Source organism: Sarcophilus harrisii, chromosome 2, assembly GCF_902635505.1.
Source record: "Sarcophilus harrisii chromosome 2, mSarHar1.11, whole genome shotgun sequence".
In the NCBI taxonomy this organism is placed as follows: Eukaryota; Metazoa; Chordata; class Mammalia; order Dasyuromorphia; family Dasyuridae; genus Sarcophilus; species Sarcophilus harrisii.
Genome location: NC_045427.1, coordinates 641,073,452 through 641,099,654, shown reverse-complemented (window position 1 = coordinate 641,099,654; position 26,203 = coordinate 641,073,452). Strand labels below are relative to the sequence as shown.

General features: G+C 36.4%; 1 protein-coding gene across 1 annotated transcript in view; it reads left to right on the top strand.

The window, feature by feature from the left end:
* Positions 1–3,645: 3,645 nt before the first annotated feature.
* CABCOCO1 (ciliary associated calcium binding coiled-coil 1) overlaps positions 3,646–26,203 on the top strand; it is a 154,737-nt gene continuing 132,179 nt past the window's right edge. Inside the window, exon 1 of the mRNA XM_003755058.3 lies at positions 3,646–3,794. Coding sequence (XP_003755106.2) covers positions 3,753–3,794 — 42 coding nt within the window. The 5' untranslated portion in view covers positions 3,646–3,752. The remainder of the gene's footprint in view (positions 3,795–26,203) is intronic.

The window sequence follows — 26,203 nt, the reverse complement described above, 5'->3', positions numbered from 1 at the left end:
TCTGCATCAGCAAGTTCATGGACACATGGAAACACTGAAGGATCCAGATCCTCTATATTTGGTAGCCCATCTTATACAATTTTTGTCATTTCTTAAACAAAGACCCATGAATTTATTTCTAACACTTTGTATAACATACGGAAATATGAAAAGTTGTTATGGCTGTTTTTCTGGTTATTTTATTGCCAGAATTTCTGATATCATAGTCAGGAAGAGTATCAATAAGAGATGATCAACCAGACTCATAATGAATAGATTCAGTAAAGAAAACTTGTCTTGTAGCTTTTCCAGTAGGCTTAAGGCCCATTCTAATGCAGTTCATAAAAAGGGGATACTTATGAAATGAAAGGATTTGTACCAGAGACCTCCATGATTGAGGAGCAAAGGAATATAATAGAAAAAATAGAACACCTGGAGTCAAAACAACATGGGTCAGAATTCTGTCTCTGACATTTTCTACATGTGTTGTGTTGTCCTGGGTGAATCATGTGATCTTTTATCTACAAAATAAGAGAGTTGGACTCCATGATCTCCAAGATCCTTCCAGCTCCAATTCTATGAGCCCATAAACGGGTTTCTGAATCTTAACTCTTACATTTTACATATGTGACAGTGAAGAAGAGTCAAGTAGAGCAATGGATAGAGCAACAGACCTAGCAGGAAAACCTGATTTCAAACCCAGCCTCAGACATTTACCAGCTCTGTGAGCCTGAACAAGTTACTTAGCCCTGTTTGCCTCAGTTTCCTTATTTGTTAAAATGAGCTGCAGAAGAAAATGGCAAACTACTTCAATTCCAAATAGGGTTACAAAGATTTGGACATGACTGAGACAATGAGTATGTGATTGTAAGCAATTCTATTGACCTCTCGAGACAGCAATACCATTCCCTTTCTTTGTGATACATTTAATCTATTATTTTTTGTCTCAACCACAGGATCACAGATATGAAGCTGGAAGGAATCTTGGGGATCATTGAACCTGACCCACCCCAACATTTTAAAGATGAAAAAAAAATTAAAACCCACAGAAAGGGATGACTTGCCAGAGATTATAAAAGTTTAGACAGGTAGAGCCAAGAATCCAACACAAGGCTGCTCAAGCTACCGCCATGGCTCCCTCCATCATGCTACCCAACAGTCTTGCAATGAATGCCTGTTTCAATGGTTCTGAAAAGTAGAGAGAAATAATTTCTCAAGTGGTCGAGGCTGAGGTTTCATTGCCTTTATATTGTTTGCCAGTTTATAAACATTCATCATAAAATTATCCAGCCCTTGTCAAGACCTGGCTCCAATGTGTTATTTTCTGAACCTTGTTAAAGGTACAGTATTGAAGCTGGTTCAATTTCACCAACCTTCATTTTTAAAATATTTATTTTCCAAGAATAGAATTCAATGATCACAGCAGTCCCATAGGATTACCCTGGGTAATTACTCCGGGTTCCAACAGTGAAAGGCAACGGGATATGGGATAGGAAGAGGCTTGGCCATAGAAAAACCACTAAATTTGAAGCTAAAAGACCTGGGATTCAATGCTGGCTCTATTCTATACCTTAGAGCAGGGCTTCTTAAACTTTTTTACTTGTGGCTCCTTTTTGCCCGATACATTTTCATACAATCCAAGGTATATAGGTATATAAAATAAATATGCATATCAAATGTTTACTGATAATAAATCATAATTTTGCCATCCCCACATTCAGTTATATGACTCCATATGGGGTTGTGACCCACAGTTTAAGAAGTTTTGTCTTATAGGCCCTTGAACAAGTCACTTCTACCTGGGCCTCAGTTTCTCCCTCTGAAAAATGAAGAATGACTTCTGGGGACCTTTCAATTCTAAATCTAAGATTCTAAGTTTAAGTGCTAGCATTGAGTCCTACTCTTTGTGTGCTTGTAGGGGAGGACTCCACAAGTCTGAGTCTTATTTCCTCATCTGTAACATAAAGAGCTTCAATATCACATTGAATGAGTTCAAAGGTTAATCCTTGCTCCCTAGTCTCCAAAACGATGAGCATTTATTGAGCATCTACTATGTGTCTGGCCCTGAGCTGGCGGCTATCAATGCAAAAACAAAAATGAAATGAAATGTGTGGATTTAAATCTAAACAAAATAAATCAAGGAAAAAAGGAAGTAATGTGGAGGTGGGGAGCAGTAAGCCTCAATAGATGGGGGGAATCAGGAAAGGCTTCATATAGGAGGTAATGTCCAAGCTGGGCTTTGAGTCTAAGAGAGAGGGGTGAGACAGCAACAGCAAGATTATAAAATGATCATTTCTGATGGAGGGGGCTCTTTTCAACAGTGAGGTGATTGAGGCCAGCTCCAAGGGTCTGTGATGGAGAGAGCCATCTGCACCCAGAGAGAGGCCTGTGAGAACTGAGCGTGGACCACAATATATTTTTTCAACTTTTGTTGCTGTGGTTTGCTTGTTTTTTTAATTCCTCTTTTTTTTTTCCTTTTTAATCTGATTTTTCTTGCCCAGCATGATAATTGTGGATATATGTATGGAAAAATTGCACATATTTAATATACATTGCTGTCTAGAGGAGGGGACTAGGGAGAAGGGAGGGAGAAAAAATTGGAGATGGGGTGAGAGAGAGGGCAGGGCAGGTATGGTCACAGGCTGGGAAAAGGCCCAGAGACAAGACACAGATATTAACTGTATGAGGAGCAGCAAGCAGGTCTATTTGGCTGGACTGGAGGGCAATCAAGGGTAATAAGCCTTTACTCGGATTTATACTTTTTTTTTTTTTTTTTTTTGCACAAATCTCAGTAAACATTTGTGGTTGAAAATGGAGGAATCATGTGTCACCTACGCTCGGTAGGAACTGGAAGCGTTTTGAAAAACAAATTCAGCACAGGAACTGTGCGTGTGTCTGGGAAAGGCATCTGTCTTCCAAATGGATTCAACAGGAGAGCGACTCCGCTGACCTCCCAGGTGATGAAAGCCCTGCCATTGAGCAGACTTTGCTTCTCCGTTGACAGACACCTGCTTACCAATGGATGGCAGATGAAAAGGAGCTTCCTTTCCGCTAGATCAGGCGGGGCCTCCGGCCTCCCTGGGCAAAGGCTGCCTCGTGCGCCCCCAAACTAGCTCACAAATGTGGCAAATTTGTGCCTCCCCTCCCCCTTTCAGGCCTCCCTTCATCCCCCTTAGCTTTGGTCAGGGCTGAATAGAGTATTCGCCTTACTCCGGGCTCCCCCCGGGAAAATTCACAGGGAGCTCCGTGGGGGGGGGGACAGAAGGGAGAGTGAGAGAAGAGGGTTACGGGGACCGGAGTTTCCCAGACTGCCAAGGGAGCCCGTTATCCGGAGGCTGGTGGCCCGCAGCCTTCCCCCGGGGTTGAAGGAAACTAGGGGCATGGGGCCGGAGGTTTATCTGTGTCAGGTGTAGACGCGCCCCGCGTCCCCAAGCTGGAAGGGACGGGATGCGGAGGCAGTGAGGGGGAGAGGGCTCTACAAGGGCAGGCGCCTCCCTGAGCCTCCCAGAACTTCTCTGGAAGGTGGCCCCCACCCCCGGGCCATATCTCCCGTGCCCTTTATTTTACAGAAGAGAGAAGAGGGGTCCACGGCGGAAGGGAAGCGACTCTAGCGGCCTCTCGGTCTCCCTGATGACCTGAAAGCCTCCCTGCAACTCCCTGGGTTCGCCAACCCCCTCCCCTCAGCAGCTGAAGTGAACCCACCCCGGGCCCGCCCCGCTCCGCCCCCTCCGGCGCAGTTCCCATAGCAACAGAAAGACGCTTCTCCTGCAAATATGAGCACCGCCAGCACCTCCTCATCCCCATCCCGGGCGCAGGTATGGACTCTTCTTCCCTCACTTCGATCACCACCGAGAATCACTCCCACGGGACCCCTGGTGGGCCATGGCTCCCAAGTCTCTGGACCCGCCGCTGGGGGAACCAGGGGACAGGGTCGGGAGAAGGGGAGGGCTAAGGGTTCCAGATGAGCCGGAGGAACGAGAAACTCGCAACCCCCTCAGGTTTAGAGCCGGCAGGGACCTGTCCAGTGGCTGAATCTGCTGTGGTGCCTAGGGAGCCAGGTTCAAATCCCCGCTCTGACCCCTGCCGGCCAAGCCTTAGTTCCCTCTCTGCAAAATGAGGGGAAAGATGGACTGTGTGATGCCTGAGGTCCCTTCCAGCCCGAAATCTATCCTTAGGACTTACCCAAAATCACAATTAATATCCGAGATAAGATTTGACCCCATCGGCTCTGACCCCAAATCCATCCAGTTCGCAAGTTCTGACCCCAAATCCATCCAGTTCGCAAGTTCTGACTCCAAATCCATCCAGTTCGCAAGTTCTGACCCCAAATCCATGCAATTCGCAAGTTCTGACCCCAAATCCATCCAGTTCGCAAGTTCTGACTCCAAATCCATGCAGTTCGCAAGCTCTTGGAGGTTTCTTTGTCATTTTAATAAAATATAAAATCTACTACAAATAAAAGATGAGGGATCAAGGCGAAAACGAGAACTAGCCTTAGAGATCAAGGCGAGGTCCCTCACTAGGAAGATCAGGAAACTGAGACCCCAACACCTGATGTGACTCGTCACTGATTGGAACTAGTTTTCACTGTCTAGCCTGCAAGAAAACTTGAGAGACAGGAAGTCTGGAGTCAAAATAATAATTATAATAATGCTCATATAGCAGCTTAGGAAGGCTACCCTCCTGGGGAGCCCGGGCAGCACAAAGCGTTTTATCCCCTTTCCAAAGCTGAGGCTCTGAGAGGGAGCTGGCTTGCCCACTGTCGCACAGCCCGTGGGAATAGCACAGGTTTGGGAGTCAGTCTGGGATCCTGCTGCACCTGTGACTCTTAAAACCTGGGTAATCGCAGATGAGTGACTTTGCCTCTCTGGAGGCAATCTCCTCCCTGCTGGGGACATTGACCTAGGACAATCATTGAATGATGACTATAATCAGTGACGAGTCACATCAGATGTTGGGATCTGTTTCCTGATCTTCCTAGTGAGGGACCTCGATCTCTAAGGATATTTCTTGTTTTCGGTTTGATCTCTCATCTTTTAATTGTAGTAGATGTTATATTTTATTAAAATGGCAAATGAAGAGTATAGATTCAGCAGACATAGGTTCAGGTCCTTGTTTGAGCTTCAGTTTCTTCATAAGTCAAAAAATAGTCTCTAAGGCTTCTTCTAAACCCATTGATATCTGTCAAAGTAAACTATGTCATTTATTCTCATGAGCAGGGCTTGAGGAGAAAGTCACCAGGCATGTTTTATTAATTTATTTTGATTTTTTAAATTTATTCTCTTAAACATTTCCCAATTATATGTGAAAAGTATTTTTTAAACAATATTTTTTTTAATTGAGCTCCAAATTTTTTTCCCCTCCCTCCTACTCATCAACCCTCCTCTCCTGGAGAGGGCAAGCAATTTTATATTAATGATACATATGAAGTCAAGCAAAACATTCCCATATTAGCCAAATTGCAGAAGACATGAACAAAAATTAAAATTTCATTTAAGTAAGGCAAAAAATTTTAAAAGTATGCTTCAGTTTGCACCCAGGGTTCTTTAATTCTCTTTTGAAGTGGATAGCATTTTTCAGCATGAATCCATTGAAATTGTCTTAGGTCATGTATTAATGAAGGCAGCCAAGTCTTTCATGATTGATCATCATCACAATATTGTTGTTACTGTGTACAATGTTATCCTGGTTTGGCTCACTTCACTTTGCAAGACTTCCCAAGAATTTCTGAAAACATCCTGCTCATCATGTCTTACAACACAATAGTATTTCATCACAATCATACCACAACTTGTTCAGCTATTCCCTGTCTGACGGGCAAGCCCTCACTTTCCAATCCCTTATTACTACAAAAAGAGTTGCTATAAATATTTTTATCCAAATGTATCCTTTCTCTTTTTCCTTGATATCTTTGGGATATAGAGCTAGTATGTCTAGTCAAAGGGCATAGACAGTTTTATACCTCTTTTGGAATAGTTCTAAATTGCTCTCCAGAATAGCTGAATAGTTTCTCAACTCCAAGAGTAACTTACTGTCCCTGTTTTTCCACTCTCCACTCTGCAATTGTCACTTTCTACCTATCATGTCAGTCAATTTGTGTGGTATAAGATGTTATCTCAGAACTGTTTAAATTTTCCTTTCTCTAATCCAAAGTGATTTAGAACAATTTTTCATGTGACTATAAATAATTTCAGTTTCTTCTGAAAACTGTTCATATCTTTTATCATTTATCAACTGGGGAATGACTTAATTTTTTATGGATTTAGCTCAGTTTTCAATATATTTGAGAAATTAGGTGTTTATCAGAGAAACTCAGTATAAAACATTCCCCCCCCCAATATCTTTTTTTCTTCTAATTTTGGCTGTGTTAGTTTTGTTTGTGCAAAACCATTTTCATTTCATGTCATCAAAATAATTTATTTTGCTTCCAGTGATCCTGTCTTTCTCTTATTTGGTCAAAAAACTTTCCCTTATTCATATATCTGAGGTACATTTTATCACGCTTCCTTAATTTATTTATCACTCTTTGTGGCTAAATCATTTATCCATGTCAACATTCTCATTTTACACAATCTGACATGCTGGTCTAAGCCTAGTTTCTTCTGAATTACTTTTTACTTGCCCCAACAATTTTTGTCAAAGACTAAGTTTTTACCTCAAAAGTTTGGAACTTTGGGTCTATCATATACTAAATTACTATAGCCATTTACTACTATGTATTGTGTACTTAATCTATTCCACTGATGCACCCATTTCTTAGCTAATACCAGATCATGTTGATGATTATCACTTTGTATTATATTTTAATATCTGGAACTACTAGACTGCCTTCCTTCACATTTTTTCCATTGATTTCATGATATTCTTGAACCTTTGTTCTTCCAAACAAATTTTATTTTTTTTTCTGGCTCTATGAAATAATATTTGGAAGTTTGAATGGAACAGCACTGAAAAAATCAATTAATTAGGTAGAATTGTTATTTTGATTACGTTGGTTTGGATCACCCATGAGCAATTTATAATATTTCTCCAACTATTTAGATCTGTCTTTATTTCTGTGAAAAATGTTTTATAATTGTGTCCATATAATCCCTGAGTTGGTCTTGGCAGTTAAGCATTTCATATTGTTTACAAGTCCTTTCAATGGAATTTTTCTTTCTATCTCTTGCCGCTGGACTTTGTTAGTACTATATAGAGATGCCGATGATTTAAATGATTTATTTTATTTCCTGCAACTTTGCTGAAGTTCATTATTTCAGTTAGTTTTTTTTTAAACTAATTCTCTAGGAGTTTCTGAGTATATACCATGATATCATCTGCAAAGAATGGTAGTTTATCCTTAGTTTATTTTTCTTCTCTTATTGTTAAAGCTAGCATTTCCAGGACGATATTAAGCAATAGTGATAATGGACATTCTTGCTTCACTCCTGATCTTGTTGGGAAGGCTTCAAGTTTATACCCATTCCAGATAATATTTACTCTTGATTTTATTACTTATCATGTGAAGAAAGGCTCAACTGATTCGTATGCTTTCTAGTGTTTTTAACAGAAGTTGTTATATTTTCTCAAAGTTTCTTTCTTCTGCATCTACCATTATAATAAAATATTTTTCATTGTTTTTGTTATCAATATGGTCATTTATGGTAGCAATTTGTCTCATATTGAACCAGCTATCCATTCCTGGTAAATATCCCACCTGGTCATGGTAGATGGTCTTTATAATACATTACTCTAATCCCCTGGGTGGTATTTTATTTAAAATTTTTGCATCAATAAAGAAAGTAAGGAAATTAGTCTCTAGTTTTCTTTCTCTGTTTTTGTTTTCCCTGGGTTAGATATCAAAAACCATGTTTGTGTCATTAAAGTAATTTAGTAAGACTTCTTTACAGTTTTTCAAATACTTTAAATGGCATTGGAACTAATTGTTCCTTAAATGTCTGGTGGAATTCACTTGCGAATCCATATGGTCTTGGGGATTTGGGTAGTGATGGTGGGGGAAGAAGAGAATTCAATTATGGATTGTTCATTTTTTTTTTCTAAGAAGGGGTTATTTAATTACTTATTTATCCATTCTTCTGTTAATGTAGGCAGTTCATGTTTTTTGTAAATATTCATTCATTTCAATGATTATTGTTTTTATTGGCATATAATTGGATCATGTTGGTTAATTAATTTAATTAATTATTAATTGTTGCTTTGGCATATAATTGGACCACGTTGCCTTGGTTCTCATTGTTGTTGCTGTTGTTCAGTCATTTGTCGTGTCTTCCTCTTTGTGGCCCTATTTATGGGTTTCCTGGAGTGCTTGGCAAAGCACTTTTCCTTCTCCAGCATATTTTAAACATGAAGAAACTAAAATATACAAGGTTAAGGGAGCTGCCCAGGATCGTTCACAGGTATTAAATGTCTGGGCAAGAGATGAACTCAGGCAGATAACTTCAGGACTATTATTCTATCCAGTGCACCGCTCTGACCTTTTATGGGCCCAGCCACTTTGCCACTCCAGAATTTGCTTTGAAGCATCATTATAAGATTATTTGTTAGCCACTGGTGGGGGAGCTCAGCCAAGTGCTTTTTCTAATCTGCCATCAGCACTTACTTCTTCTTAAGCATTTACTGTGTTTTATATTTTATATTATGTCATGCCATGTCATATAATTACACATATGTAATTATATAGAACACACACTTACATAATAATATACATACATACATGCATACTTACATACATAGCAGAGGTGGTAGTAATAGTAATGGCGATCTAAATTCAAATCCCATCTCCACCACATATTACCTATGTAACTCTGGGCAAGTCAGTTTTAGCCTCAGTTTCCTCATCTGTAAAATGGGAATATTAGCAGCTACCTCTGAAAGCTGTTGTTAGGATTAATAATAATAATAATAACAGATAGATGTCAAATACTTTGGCAAACAAAATCCTCTAGAAATGTGGTTTCTTATGATTATCAGCTGATTATATTCTTGTGAGAAGCACGCTTCCCAAACCTTAAAACCCCATAGAAATGGGAGTTCTTTATTTTTTCTGCACCAAATATTCTGGGCTGCTGCCTGTGTCTGCCTATGGCTACTTGAGAGGAACACGAATCTCTGCCCTTCGTTGCTGAGCACATCAATATTTCTGCTTTGCGCTTTGTCTAAATATACAATGTGGCTAAGTCACAGATGGCCTGGAAATAAGCTTGGAAACAACAAGGGCAAACAAAGCCAGAGTTATTCTGAAAGAAGGGCAGGTCGTTTATTCCACGTATTACCTCCTCTCTCCCACCAGTTTAGAAACCACCAAATTGAGACCACAATTTTCCCCCTTCCCCCAGTCCTTTCTTTTTTTAAAGGACTTACTTAAGAAGTCATTTTAGCAAGAACTTAACCAAGTATTTTGTAACTCAGTGAATCAAAACAACATTCCTGAGCAGGAGATAAGTGTTATCTGCATATTACAAATGGAGAAACTAAGATAACAATTCATTAGATGCCTTATGGAAAGCCACTTTGTGGGTCATTGGCAAAGTTGGCAGTTCCCCCAGAGTTGCAGATGCCCAGGATTCTATCCAGGGCAGAACATGCTCCCTTTCTAACTTACTCTTAAAAGTAGAGATACATTAAAATACATTCCAGTTGTGTATTGGCTTAGGCAGCCAAGTGGTGCAATGGCTAGGGTGCTGATCTTGAAATCAGAAAAGACTTGAGTTCAAATCCAACCTCATAAACTTATTACTGTCTGACCCTATGCACGTCCCTCAAGTTTCTCCTACTTAGCTTCCTTATCTGTAAAATAGAAATAATATAATAAGAATAATTTATGTGGCATTTACTATGTGCCAGGCTTTTCTCTAGCAAAAGAGCTGATAAGGTCCTTGATTTCATGCCAGACAGAAAGTCCAACAGTGAAGGCTAGCTGGTTCTGAAACTGGCATCTTTCCATGGTTAAAAAAGAAAATCTGAGGATTATAATGAGCTCATTAATTTGACTCATTTCTTATGAAAATGGAAAACGACCTCTTTCTCGGGAGACATCAACCTTTAGATCAGTTGTTAAAAGGTCTGTCTGATAATGAATAACAACATCTGGCAATCATATGCTACCTGAAGGCTCATGAGGGGCCCTCTATGAGAGGCAGGGTATTCAGAGTAGGAAGTGCTGGATTTAAGAGTTTAAGAACCTAATTCTGCCATTCCTTAGCAGGGTGACCTTGGGCTAGTTCCTTAATGTAACTTCTATTTAATTTTAACAATTATTTTCTCAGTTGACAAACACAACAATCCAGGGAAGTAAGTTCTATTATTTTCCCCATTTTAAAGATGAAGAAATTGAGGCAGGCAAAAGTTAACTGACTTGCCCAAAGTCATAATAAATAGTTCCCAGAGTTGTTGTATTAAGTGAGACAACATGTCAAGTGCTTTGTAAGTTAAAGTATTTTAAAATGGTTCAATTTGATTATTGACCATAGTAATATTAGAACAGTTTAAATTGCCTAAGATGTCCTTAGTCTCTCCCAATATCACTCAGCTGTTTTAGCAGAAACTTGGGAAGTTTTGATGCTGTGAATTCTTTTCTATATTTACTATGTCAATGAGAAGCATGGGAAATTACCCCAGGTGAGAGGCAGTTCAAGAATAAGGATTGCTAGCCTTAGGATTAGAAAGACCTGGGAGAGGGGAGGGGAAGAAAGCCACTATGGTGGAGAAAAACCAGGAAGTTGTGTGAGCTCTTCTCTCAGAATTCTTTTCCTTGGAAACAACATTAAGATGCTAAATGAATTCTGGAGGAACATGGACTGAAAATCTTACAGTTTCATAAAACTTATAAGGACTTCAAGAAGCATCTCTCACTTGGGTCATAGGGGAATTCAACCTGGTACAGATGATATGCAGAGAAGCCAGTGGCAATTCTTAGCTGAAGCACAGATCAACATCCAAGACCCCCTCGGTACTGTCTCAGCAGGCGAGTGGCACAGCAGGCCATCTGTCAGGCATCCATCCCTAAAGCAGAAAAAAATTTCCAGCCCCCAAAACCTCATTGTAACAGGTGTGACTAGCCCAGGTAATGCCAATGTGGTGGGCAAGCCACCTGAGGCCTGAGTGCAGAAAGCAAGTGATCAGACCCCCTGGCCCACAGCACAAGGAGATTGGGAGTGTGCCCCTTGTTCCCCAGGAGGAAAGCTCAAAATTTTTTAAAAATGAGCAAAAAACAGAAAAGAGCCCTGACCACATAGAAAACTATAATGGCAACAGGGGACATCAAAACACAAACTCAGAAGAGGACAACAATGTCAAAATTCCTGTCTGCAAGGCCTTAAAAAGGCATATAAAGCAGTCCCAAGTTAAAAAAAACATGGGAAGATCTCAAAAAGGATCTTAAAAATCAAATAAGAGAGATAGGAGAAAAATCGGGGAAAGAAATAAGAATTATGAAAGAGAATCAACAGTCTGGAAAAGGACAAAAATTGACTGAAAAAAACCAATTCCTTCAAAAATGCAATTGGTCAAATGGAAAAAATAATCCACCGAAAAAACCAATTCCTTAAAAAGGGGAATTGTCCAGATGGCAAAGTACAAAAGTTAAGTGAAGAAAATAATCCCTTATTTGAACAAGTCTATCAGATATCAAGAATCAGTCGACAAAAACTAAAGAATGAAAAATAGGAGAAAATTTAAAACATTTCATTGGAAAAGCAACTGACCTGGAAGATAGAACCAGGAGAGATAATTTAAGAATTAATTATTGGATTGCCTAAAAACTATGCTCAAAAAAAAAAAAAAAAAAAAAAAAAAAAAAAAAAAAAAAAAAAGCCTGGACAGCATCATTTAATTCTACATATTCTAGAACCAGAGGATAAAATAATCATTGAAAGAATCCACTGATCACCTTCTGGAAGATCTTCAGATGAAAACCTCAAAGAACATTGTAGCTAAATTTCCAAACTGGGAAAGGTCAAGGAGAAAAAAAAAAAGTTCAAAAATCAAGGAGTCACAGTCAGGATTACACAGCAATAATAAATAATTAATAATAATAAATAATTGGAAGGCTTGGAATATGATATTCCAGCAGGTAAAGGAGCTTGGATTATAATCAGGAATCAAATACCCAGCAAAATTAGGCATAATCTTTCAGGGGAATACATAGATACTTAATGAAATAGAGGACTTTCAAATTTTCCTAATGAGAAAACCAGGAGTGAACAGAAAAATTGTTCTTCAAATACAACATTCAAGAATAAAAATATAAATGGGGAAAATGTGAAATAAGGTTTAACTGTTTACATCCCTCTACTGGAAGTTGATATTTGTAACTCTGGAAAACTATGTTCTATTAGGGCAGTTAGAAATATGGGTATAAATTGACTTTGATGGGAACATGAATAAAAGGATTGTATTTGGAGAAGTGGAAAGGGGGGGGAATTATATCATATCAACAGGCATAAAAATGTTATTAGAGTAGAGGAGGGAAAAGGGGAGAGGTGAGCATTATTTGAGCCATAATCGTATCAGATTTTGCTCAAAGAGGGAATAATATACACATTTGGTTGAGTATAGAAATTTATCTTACTCTTTAGAGAAATAGGATGGAAAAGGTAAAAGAAAGGGGGAAGAGCATATGGCAGGGAGGACAGATTGAAGAAGGCAATAGTTGGAAGCAAAACCCTGATGTAGAAGAACAGGGTGAAAGGACAGAAAGTATTAATAGGAAGGGAATAGGATGGAGGAAAATATATAGTTAATAACCATAGCTGTAAATATTAATGAGATGGACTCTCATAAAATGGAAGTGGATTAAAAACCAGAATTCTACAATATGTTGCTTATAAGAAAAACATTTGAAGCAAAGATATGCACACGCAAAAAAGGTAAAAGGCTGGAGCAGAATAAATTATGCTTCAACTGAAGTTAAAAAAAAGAAAAAAGCAGGGCTAGCAATCTCAGACAAAGCAGATGCAAAAATAAATCAGTAAAAAGAGGTGGGAAAGGAAACTGCATCTTGCTAAAAGGTGCCATAGACAAAGAAGTAATATAAATATTAAAAATACATACAATTGGTATAGCATCCAAATTCCTAGAGGAGAAGTTAAGTGAGTTTCAGGAATAAACAGCAAAAATATCCTAGTGAGGGATCTCAATCTTCCCCTCTCAGAACTAGATAAAACAAAGCAAGCAAGAAGTTAAGGAGGTGAATAAAATCTATGATAAACCTCAGGAGTAAATGGAGTGAGGATAGAAAGCAATACAAGTTTCTCAGCACTACAAGACACCTACACAAAATTGATCATATATTAGGTCATAAAAACCTCAGTCAAATGAAGAAAGGCAGAAATATTAAATGTATTCTTTTCAGTTCATGATGCAATAAAAATTATGTGTACTAATGAGTCATAGAAAGATAAATTAAAAATTAATTGGAGATCAAATAATCTAATCCAAAAGAATGAGCGAGTTAAACAACAGATCACTGAAATGATCAATAGTTTCATCAAAGAGAATGACAATGTAGGGGAGGAGTGGAGGGAAGGGAGGACATTAGAACACAAGGTTTTGAAAGAGTCAATGTTGAAAAAATGAAAAAAACATTTTTATTCTTGAATGTTGTATGTGAAGAACAATTTTTCTGTTCACCCCTGGTCTTCTCATTAGGAAAGTTTGAAAGTCCTCTATTTCCTTAAGTATTCATGTTTTTCCATGCATATGTTTGGAAAATAAAAAGCTTTAATAAAAATAAATAAAAATTTAAAAAGAGAATGACAATAATGAGACAACAGATCAAAATTTACGGGATGCAGCCAAAACAGTACTTAAGAAAAATTTTATATCCCTAAATGCTTACATGAATAAAATGGAGAAAAATGAATTGAGCATGCAACTAAAAAAACTAGAAAAAGAACAAATTAAAAATCCTCAATTAAAGACCAAGGAGAAATTAATAAAAATTGAAAATAAGAAAACTGTTGAACTAATAAATAAAACTAAGAGCTGGTTTTATGGGGAAAGAAACAGTTAAATGGATAAACCTTTGGGTTATTTGACTTAAAAAAAGAAAGAAGAAAAGCAAATTACCAGTATGAAAAATGACAATAATGAATTCACTACCAATTAAGAGGAAATTAAAGTAATAACTAGAAATTATTTTGTAGAATCGTGTGCCAATAAATCTGACAATCTTAGTAAAGTAGATGAATATTTACAAAAATATTAGAAATAATAGGAAAGAAAATAAAATGCTTAACTCAATTTTAGAAAAAGAAATTGACCAATTATCATTGAACGCCATAAGAAAAAAATCTCCAGGGCCAAATGAATTTACAAGTGAATTCCACTAAACATTTAAAGAATAATTAGTTCCAATATCATATAAGCTATTTGGAGAAATAGGCAAAGAAAGAGTCCTATAAAATTCATCATATTTGTATGTGGCAGCCCTCTTTGTAGTGGCTAAAAACTGGAAACTGAGTGGATGCCCATCAGTTGGAGAATGGCTGAATAAATTGTGGTATATGAATATTATGGAATATTACTGTTCTGTAAGAAATGACCAACAGGATGATTTCAGAAAGGCCTGGAGAGACACGAACTGATGCTGAGTGAAATGAGCAGGACCAGGAGATCATTATATACTTCAACAACAATACTATATGATGACCAGTTCTGATGGACCTGGCCATCCTCAGCAAGGAGATCAACCAAATCATTTCCAATGGAGCAGTAATGAACTGAACCAGCTACGCCCAGAGAAAGAACTCTGGGTATGACTAAAAACTATTACATTGAATTCCCAATCCCTATATTTATGCACACCTGCATTTATGATTTCCTTCACAAGCTAATTGTACAATATTTCAGAGTCTGATTCTTTTTGTACAGCAAAATAACGGTTTGGTCATGTATACTTATTGTGTATCTAATTTATATTTTAATATATTTAACATCTACTGGTCAAAAAAAATTCATCATATGACTTAAATATAGGACTGATACCTAAATGGGAAATTCAAAACAGAGAAAGAAAATTACAGACCAATTTCCCAAGTAGGAAAAAGTGACTTAAGACTACACAGATGGAAGTATTGGAGGTCAGATTTGAACTCAGGACAATGAATTTTCCTGACTCTAGGATTGGTCTTCTGTGTGCTGTGGGGCTGCCCAGGCTCCACAGAGTGTTCTTAGTGAAGCTCAAATGAAAATTAACTCTTAGTCAATTGGAAAATCCTTATAGATTTGCATGTTTCAATGTACTGTCTATCAGATCGTTTTTTGTGCATGTACATAAGTGAGAGGGCATGTGTGTGAGTACATACAAGTAACAAAGTAACAAATGCTGTTACTTTGAATATCCTCAATTTTCCTCATCTGTAAAATGGGAATAACAAAACTTGCTGTGTCATTCATAAAATATCTCCTCCCCCCCCCCCAAAAAAAAAGATTAACGGGATCATAGATTTGGAATTTGAAGGACTATCTGTAAAATGAGGGAGTCAAGATGCCACAGAAATCCTATATAGATGTATCTACAGAGATAAGTACTATTATTAGCTAAATTTTGCAGATGAGGAAAGATTAAATGACTTGCTCAAAATCACTTATGTCGTAACATCTGAGACTACATTTGAACTTGAGTCTTTTTCACTGCAGATAAAGCATACAAATCCACTGTGCCACCTGTCTACCCTTTAGTAGAATTCTATGGTTAATCTTCAACCAATGGTTTGCTGGGGCTCATTTCTTTCTTCACTTTCTTCAACTGAGATAATATTTGTAAAGCAGTTAGCACAGTGTCTGGTATATAATAGATGCTTAAAAAATGCTTGTTCCCTTTGCTTCTCTCCCTCCCCCCAAATCTCTTCTTATTTTTTCAAATTAATTTCTTGATGTTTCTAAAAACAACATATGGAAAATATTGTCATTTTCAGAATGGACGTGTGTAAAAAGAAATCTGAATAACAAATGGTAGAGCTTCTAGTAAAATAAATGATTATTCTCTAATTGTTTTCTTCCTGATAATGTTTACTGAACATGTCATGCACTACAGCCTATTTTATGAGTGGTGGATAGTAGAGTTTACAAGAGAACATATGACATTCAGAAAGCGTAGGATTATGGAGTTGGAATTAGAAAGAGGGTTAAAGCCCAATCCCTTGTTTAACATGTGGGAAAAATGAAGCACAAACAATTTATGTGAACTGCTCAGCGTCATACTATAAGTATTTGATACAAAATCTAAACCCAGGTATCCTTGGTTCTAAGTCTAGCATTCCAACCACTGAACCACCTTAATGCCTAACTGCTTGGATTGATGCCAGAAATTATTATTTTAGCATTATATTATATATATATATATATATATATATTTTATTATATATATATATATTATATTATATATACATTTCTTCAAGTTTTTTTATAATTTTATTCATAAATTTATTTTTACTTAGCAAGTAATATTTCCCTCCCACTACCCTTGCCTCCTAAACAGTAATTTTTATAAAAAATCCCTCAATGCATATCTACATAGTCCTGAAAAAAAAAAATTCTCACATTAGCTTTGTCGAAAAATAGATTTCTCTTTCTGTAATTTCAGTTCAACATCTATAAGTGAAGTGACCTTTCTCATCTTCCATTCTCTTAGACTTATGACTGGTCATGTTGATTAACATTCTAAAGCTTTAAAAGTTTCTTTTTTCTTTCTGTTTAATGTTATCATCATAGAAATTTATTCCCTTAGTTCCACTTACTTCACTCAATATTAATTCAAAAAGTTCTTCAAAGTCTCCCCTTAAGTTGCCCATTTCATTATTTCTTATGGGACAGTAATATTGCAAAACTTTCATAGATCATATTTTGTATAAGCATTCCCCAATTAAAGAGCACCTTCCAGGGTTTTAATTTTACCATGTAAAAGCTACTAGAAGTATTTTGTATATAGATAGATAGACCGACAGACAGACTGATATAGATAGATCCCTTTTCTTAATTTGTTTGGACGTATAGACCCACTGGTTGTATAGCTGGAGTAAAGGGAATACATATTTTAATAATTTTCTGAGCATAGTTACAAATTGATTTCCCAAATGACTGAACCAATAATTTACAGCTCTACCAACTGTGTACCTCTTTTTCCATAACACCTACACTATTTGTCATTTTATTCTTTTATCATTTTTATCCAGATGATAGATGTGGGGTGAAGGAGCAAAGTTGTTTAATTTGTATTTTTTTAATTTAGAGATTTAGAGCATTTTTTTCATACAGTTGTTAATAGCTTGGATTTCTTCTGAAAACTGCCCATGTGTATCCTTTGATCATTTATCTATTGGAGAATGACTCTTATAAATTTGGATCTGTTCCATCTGTTTCTTGAAAATGAGACTTTTATCAAAGAAACTTATTGCAAATATTTTCCCAGTTATTTTCTTTCTCATTTTACTACATAAAATTTATTTATGCAATTTTAAAAAATATTTTGTAATTAAAATTGTGTGGTCATGTTAGATCATGAACTCTTCTCCAAGAGTAGTTAGTTGACATCTTAGAGAATTAGAACACTGAGTCTGACAAGAAGACATCTTCCCGAGTTCAAATCTAACCTCAGATAATCATTAGCTCTGTGACCCTGGGCAAGTCACTTAACATAGTTTGCCTCATTTTCCTCATCTATAAAATGAGCTGAAGAAGAAAATGGCAAATCTCTCAAGTATACCTGCCAAAAAGACTCCTAATGGGGTCACAAAGAGTCAGACAAGACTAAAGCAATTGAACAACTTCTTTATCCATAGATCTAAAACTATTTTTCCTTTGATCCTCTTAATTTGTTCCTGGTATAAGCTTTCATAAATTAATAATAATAATAACAACAGATGGCAGAGGGAAGGCAGGAATTTGGCTCTGCTCTCCCATTTTCCCGCAGAAACAACATTAAATCAAGCTTCTAAATGGATTCTGGAGTGACAGAATCCACAAAAAGACAGAGCGAAACAATTTTCCAAATTATAAGGACTTCAGAAAAGGCCTGTCTCATTTGGGTAAAGAGGGTGCACAGCCCAGCACAGATGGTGTCCAGACAAGCCAGTGGGAGGTTCTTAGCCACAGCACAGATCAGCAGCCGAAGTCCCCTAGTCCTGACTCGTAAGGTAATCTGTGAAGCTTCCAGCTCCAAAGCAAACTGCAAGCCCCAGAACCCCGAGCACAACAGGCGCGACTAAACTGGGCCGCCGCTCTATGGCAAGCAAACTGCTGCAAGACCCTAGTACAGAAAGCCAGAGACCAGATCCCTAGCCCCCAGCCCAAGACAGTTGGAACAGTGCCCCCAGTGCCCCAGGAATAGAGAACAATTTTAAAAGTCATCAAATAGATTAAAAATGAGCAAAAAACAGAAAAGAGCCCTGACCATAAAAAACTACTATGACAACAGGGAAGATCAAAACACAAACTCAGAAGAGAACAACAATGTCAAAATGTTTACATGTGAAGCTGCAAAAAGAAATATGTTGATCTCACGCTCCAAAAGTTTTCTTGGAAGACCTCAAAAAGGATTTCTTAAACAGCATAGAAGAAAAATTGGGAAAAGAAATGGATGTTATATAAGAATCAGCAGCTTGAAAAAGGGAGAGCAAAAATTTACTGAAGGAAACTTTAAGAATAGAATTGCTCAAAAAGGGAAAAAAAACACTGAAGAAAACAACTCCTAAAAATTAGAATTAACTGAAGAAAATAATTTGTTAAAAATTAGAATTGGGAAAGTAGAAGCTATTGACTCTATGAGACATCAAGAATCATTGAAACAAAAATCAAAACAATGAAAATGGAAGAAAATGTAAAAGATCCTACTTATGACCTCAATCAATGTCCTGACCCCATTATCACTAAGATAAAATATTAGCTCCTGCATTTAGTTTTTAAAATCCACTAAAACCAATTTATCATCATAGATGGATATTATTTCCCCTTCAGCATTCTACCATGCTTCCAAAAAGGCCTTCTCTCTTCTTTATCTCCTACCTTGGAGCTTTTGCAATGACTTTTTCTCCCCTGTTCCCTTCCTTCCTCTACGTTATGGAATCCCTCTCCTCTTTTACCATGAAGCTCAAACCTCATCTTCTGCAGGAAGCCATTATAGATTGCCCCCATTTTTACATCCTTTCCGCCCAAATAATATTTAATTATTTTGTATTTATTCATTTTTTCTTTGAGCTACATTTATTTTTATATGTGTCTGTTGTCTTCACCATTATAGTGTTATCTTCAGAGCAGAGGTTGTTTTATTCCTTGTACTTGTGCCCTCAGTGTCTAGAACATAAATGTTAACTGATTGATTGATTGACTTTCAGATTATACAGAAGCTTCATGATTTTATTTTATGAGCAATTTTTTCAGGGGGAAAAAAATCAGTTGTTGCTAGACATGGCGAGTACAGAATAACATCACAAAATTAATTTGAAATGAATTCTATTTGAACAGACATGAAAAGATTTGTTATTGATATGAAAGTTATCCAGGAATCAATTGTCTGTGTATAGTCAGATCATTGAACTTGTCAGAGCTAAGATCGGAATTAGTAAAATGCATGAAAAAAGAAAAATCATCAGAACAGAATATACTGGAAATTGAAACAACTCAATCCTGAGTGATTTAAACAAGCAATTGAGAATCAAAGATAGGGAATGAACAATAGAAATGCCACCGGAATTATTTTTAACAGAAGTTGAACTCTTGTCATTCCAAAGACACTAAGAGATGAAAATGAAAGGACGATAAAAAAATAGAAAAATGGAAAAGATGTGTAAATGAACATCTTTTGTTTTAATTACTTATTATTTGGTTATTTATTTTAACAAACTATTCCCTCTATCATAGAACATTGATATACTTAAATGAAAACTAGAAATGATATGAAAACAACAAAGAAAAGAAAAACAACCTAGACTGGACCAAGTCAATAGAGCAGAGATTTAGACTCAAGAGTCCCATAATTATAAAGGTATTGAAGGATCAATATTCTGGGTATCTGGAAAATGGCTAAATATTAAATACATAGAAAAACTTCATCGATCTTTACAGTAGGGAAATGTAACTAAGGGAACATGAATAATCATCTATTTTGCTATTTTTCCATTTATACAAATTTTTTATGTTAGTCTTCTCTATATATGTAACCCAAGGGGTTACTATGTTAAACTCATGGTCTGAGGATTGAAAGGGGGCACAAGTTTGAAGTCATTCCACTTTTGGAAGGGCAGTTACAAAACACAAAAGAAGACCTCCAAAGATGGGCGGGGAGGTTGGGATCTCAGTCCTAGCCAGGAAAGGTCATCTCTTCTGTGTGGCTCCCAGAGCTGAACAACATTTTATGCATAAAGCAAGGGCATTCTCGATGATGGAATGAATAGAGAACAAGCCGACTTTGACAAGTATATTCAGCAATGGACTATTTTTGTAGCATGTCGTAATTGACTAAAAGATGCAGAGAACATGAGTTCCCATTGTGCTTATCGTTTGTTGATTATGAAAAGGTATTTTATTCAGTGAAATAAAATTCTACTTTATAAAATCTTTTTCAACCAGATGTCTTCCATCCATAGATAAGATAGGCAGATAAATAGGGAGAGAGAGGGTGGGGAGAGGGAAAAGGAGGAGGGAGAGAGAGAGAGAAAGAGAGCGAGAGTGAGAACAAGAGCAAGAGTGAAAGCAAGAGTGAGAATGAGGGGGGGAGAGAGAGAGAGAGAGAGAGAGAAAAGAGAGAGAGAGAGAGAGAGAGAGAGAGAGAGAGAGAGAGAGAGAGAAACTGAATTATTTATATATACCCAGTGTTATGCTAAGCACTGGGGATAAAACCACAAGAAAACAAAATGGTCCCTATTCTCCAAGAGTGTACATTCTAAGAGAAGAAGACAAAACAAAGTAGAGCTGGAACATAGAAGAAGCCAGGACTGTATCCACATAAGTGAGGAACTGGAGCCTTCCTGAGAGTGAGGTGAACTGAGAGTAAAGTGAGAATTGCTGAGGCCCTTCATGAAGTGGTCATCTCAGCCAGGGATTCACCAGTCAGGAGGCCAAGCATCAAGACCTAGCAACTTAGCCAAGCCTGGATGGATATGGAATAGCCTTTGGAGGGGAAAAATAGAATAGAAATGATCAGAAACATCAGGAAAGGCATAAAACAGGGAAATATATGTTTGTTAAAGGTGATAACTCTCTGTTGGAAAAGTTTCAAAACAGATGGCCTAGTAGAGACAAAGTACAGTACTCTTTCAACATTTCCCTCCAAACAACTTTAAAATAACTCCTGAAATCAAATTTGGGAGCAACAGAGCCAACAAAAAAAATCAAAGGAGGTATTTTTCCACCTAAGACAACTTAGGAAGTCTGCAGAAAAGGTCTATCACACCTGACTCACAATTCCAGGACCAAAAGGAGAACTTGTGATCAGTTACAAGGGAGCAGGGAATCTGATCACAATTCTAACACCTAAAGGCTGAAGGAGATCAAAAGCCCTTCCTGGGTAAAGACCAGAATATAGATCAAAGAGCAGTAACTACTGCCCCAGGATCACACCACCTTAGAAGCACTGAAAACTTGCAGAACCCAGAACTAGCTCTGAAAACAGGAGCACACACACAAAAAAAGCCTAGAGTATCACACAGTGTCTTCCCACACACAGGTGGGCAGAGTTCATGAAATTCAAAGTCAAGAAATAGCTAGTAAAATAAGTGAACAAAAAGAAAGAAGTAGTAGTAACAGTAGTAGAAGAAAAGAAGTAGTAGTAGTGGTGGTGGTGGTGATGGTGGTAGTAGTAGTAGTAGTAGTAGTAGTAGTAGTAGTAGTAGTAGTTGTAGTAGTAGTTGTAGTGGTGATAGTAGTATTACTACTACTTTTACTGCTGCTATAACTTGGCCATAAAAAGCTTCTACAGTGGCAGGGAAGACCAAGATTTAAATTTAGAAGAAAGCAAGAATTTGGGAAACTGATACAAGAAAAGCCTCAAAGAAAATTGCTAATTGGACCCAAATCCAGCAAGAATTCCTAAAAAAAAAAAAAAACTATAAAAATGTTAGAGGAAAATTTTGGAATATAAATGAGAGTGAGGTGAGAAAATTACAAAAAGAGAATAAACAGCTTGTTAAAAGAATCACCAAAAAAAAAAAAATGCTGAAGAAAATAACACCTTAAAAATAGCATTGGCTAATAATAAAAGAGGCACAAAAAAATTCACTGAAGAAAAGAATTCTTTTAAAAACAGAATTATTCAAATGGGAAAAGAAAAAACTAAAAAGCTCATTAAAGAAACTAATTACTTAAAAATTAGAATTGGACAAGTAGAAGCTAATGACTCCATGAGACCTCAATAAAAAAATAAAATAAAGTAAAAAAAAATTTTTTAAATAGAAGGAAAGTGTGAAAGGTCTCATCAGGGGAAAAAAAAAAACTTGCCAAATAAAATAGATTGAGGAGAGATAATTTAAGAATTTTTGGACTATTATCTAAAAGCAAAAAAAAAAAATAAAAATAAGAGTCTATATATCATGTTTCAAGAAATTATAAAGGAAAACTACTCCCAATATCTTAGATCCAGAAGATAAAATAGAAATTGAAAGAATCCACCAATCACCTTTTGAAAGAAATCCCAAAGATGAATTCCCAAGAAATATTATAGCCAAATTTCAGAGTTCCCAGTTCAAGGAGAAAATACAGTAGGGGGTCTAAAAAAAATTCAGATATCATGTAACCACAGTCAAGAAAACACAAAATTTAGAAAGGTTTTAAAGAGCAGAGGACTTGAAATATTATGTTCCAAAAAGCATAGGAGCTAGGATTACAGCTGAGAATAATTTACCCAGCAAAATTAAATAAAACCCTTCAGGGGGAAATGATAGTTAATGAAATAGAGGACTTACTTCCAAGAATTCCTGTTGAAAAGATCAGAGCTAAATAGAAAATTTGACATTCAAACCAAAGACTCAAGAGAAGTATGAAAAGGTAAACATGAAAGAGTAATCATAAGGATACCTCTTAAGAACTTTGTCATTTGTAGGGCAAATTAAAATGAATCTACATAGAAAGAGGTCATGAGCATGAATCAATTATGTTAGGACAATATTATAAAACAAATAAGGGAGAAAGAAGAACTGGGAAAAGGGAGAAGGGAGAGAATGGAGAACTATTTCTCATATAAAAAAGATACACAAAGAAGAGCTATAATGATGGAGGAAATGATAGGCAGTGTTTGAACTTCACTCTTTTTTGGAATTAGCTCAAAGAGGGAATATGTGTTTGTATACAATTTGTACACATATGTGTATGGGCATGTGTGATAGATTTCTCTGTGTATGTTCAGTTCAGTATAGAAATGTATTTTATCCAATAAGGAAAAAGGAAGGGAAGGGAATAAAAGATATGGGGGTGGAGTGATAAAATGGAGGACAGATTAAGGGATACTGTGGTCAGAAGTAAAACAGACTTTTGAAGAGAGACAGTATACAAATAGAGAAGGGATAAACAAGAAAATAGGATGAAAGGAAATAAACATTTAAAATCATAACTATGAATATGAATGGGATGACTTCACCCATAAAATGAAATCTGATAGCAGAATGGATTAGAAATCTGAATCCAACAATATATTGTACACAAGAGACACACTTAAAACAGAAAGAGAAATGCAGAATTAAAATAAAGGGCTGGAGCTAAATTTATTATTCCTCAGCTGAAATGTTTAAAAGAAGACACCTAATTTAAGGAGGTAATCAAGGAAATTACATTTTGGTAAAAGGTACTATAGACATTGAAGTAATATCAAAAAATGTACAGTGTTTCTCTTATAAAGGCCTCATTTCTTCAATATAAAATTTATAAAGATAAGAGCTGTTCCCAATTGGTAAATGGTCAAAGGCTATGAACAGGCAATTTTCAAAACAAGAAATCAAAGCTATCTATAGTTATATGAAAAAATGTTCCAAATCACTATTTATTGAAGAAAACCAAAATCAAACAACTGTGAGGTAGCACTTCACACCTATCAGAGATGATAAATGCCAAAGGGGAAGAGGGAAATAGGTACATATTGAATTGCTGATGCAGTAGTAAACTGCTCCAACCATTATGGAGAACAATCTGGAAACATGTCCAAAGGGCATACTTTTTGATCCAGCAATACTACTAGTAGGTCTGTACTTCTAAAAGATCAAAGAAAAACAAATAGGACCTGTATGTACCAAAACATTTATAACAGTTCTTTTAGAAGTGACAAAGAATTGGCAAATGAGGGGGTGCTCATCAATAAAATGCAATCAATCAAGTGAAGGGATGCTAAACAAGTTTTACATTATGATCGTGATGGAATACTAATTATAATTGCACTATATATTATATAAAAAGAGGGGTGTTTTCAAAATAAGAATAAGACATATGAACTGATGTAAAATGAAATGAGAAAAGCCAGGAAATCAATGTGTACAGTAATTGTACTTATGTACAATTGTAATTATGTATCAGTTTATGTAATTATGATCAATATAATGATCCAGGATAATTCCAAAGAAGCCACGATGGCAGCCCTGAATACAAATGGAAATAGAATTGTCTTTCTCTTTCTCTCTTGTTTTATTTTTATTTTTTTTTTTTGGAATTTTGTTGGAATATGGCTAATATTGAACTATGCTTTGCATGATTTCATGTGTATAATTGATATCATATTGTCTGCCTTTTCCATGGGTGAGAGAGAGAAAGGGAAACTGAAACTCAAAATTTAAAAAGAAAAGAATGTTTAAAATACATAAATATATTACTCCTCTTCACACACTGTATTTTTAATCCAACTGAACTATTAAAACTCTCAGACTATCCATATTTCTTCTAGTTCCTACATCTGCATCACCCCCATACTTTAAATGCACTATTTCCCTAGCTCTGCCTATTCAAATCTTTCTGTTCGAGGTCCATTTCTTTTCTGACCTTCCCTGACTCCAAGTAAAAGAAGAATACCCCTTCTCAGAACTCCTTGTAGTTCAATGCGTGTTTTCTTTGACCCGATCACATCTTACTGTTGTCATACTTGCTTGTATTTGTGTCGTGTCCTTCTTTTCATAAAGGACTCAAGAACAGAGACTAAGACATTTATCATCATTGTATCTCCAACACCAATACATGTCTGGAACAACAATAGCTGTTTAATATATTCTTACTGAATTTGTTCAAGAATTTATTTGACTTGTATGCTCTCCAATTGAAAAGAAGCTGCTCCTGCTATTCCTTAGAAAAGTAGATTTTAGGGAAGCTCATTTGACTTCTGTTCATTGGGCAAGGTTGTGGGAGAAGGAAATGAGATGAATAAGAAGACATAGAAAATAATGTGAGTGATTTAGGGAAGTTTGGATGAATAGTGTAGATCAAAGTTTAAATTCAGAGAGGAAAAATTGGGGATTAATTTGGGGATCAGAAGGATCTCAGGGTACAGATAATGGATGAGATTCTCCTTTGGAGCTGGGGGAGAAATAACATATAAAATTCAAGAAGACCAAAGAAGATTATGGAGTAGAACCTGAAGAGAAGGGCTCAAGAAAAAGAGAAGGTAATTGGCAAAGTAAACAAAAAAATGTATATTGGACAATTGGAAGATAAATCAGATTGGTAGATGGCATTTGTGAATGAGATTATTTAAAATCAGAAAAGAGGTTGATAGAGGGAAGGTGAAATATGGATGAGAAATTACTTAAAATAAGAAAAGGGAGATAAATAAGGTTGTTGAGTTTTTAACAAGTGATAACTGGCCATAAAGAACTTAAGATGTTTAAAGGTGAGGTGTAAACACTCTTAAGTAAATGAGAAAATAGGCTAGGATTCAAGTCTCAAACAGTCTAAGGCCTAAGGAAAATAGCCTAGTGACTCCTAGAGTATGTCATGTTTATACTGCTCTTGGTACTCCTAGTCTAGGTTATTTTCCTTCCAGATGAGAAGATGAAGGGATTCAAATTAGGGTTTTCTATACTCCAGGTTGTTGAAGACAATGAAGTGTTCATAAAGGAGTAATGCTTTAATGGACAAAGGGAGGAGACTAGAGTGAAGAAGAGGCGTATTGACCCTGGTCAAGATGGAGAGTGAAAATGTATTATGGTGTATTGGGGGAGAAAAAAGAAATAGGAGAAAGGGAAAGAAAAAACAAGTTATACACTTCTTGAAAACAAATGTGAGGCTCCTCTTGAAATGGAAGGACTTGGATATCAGAAAA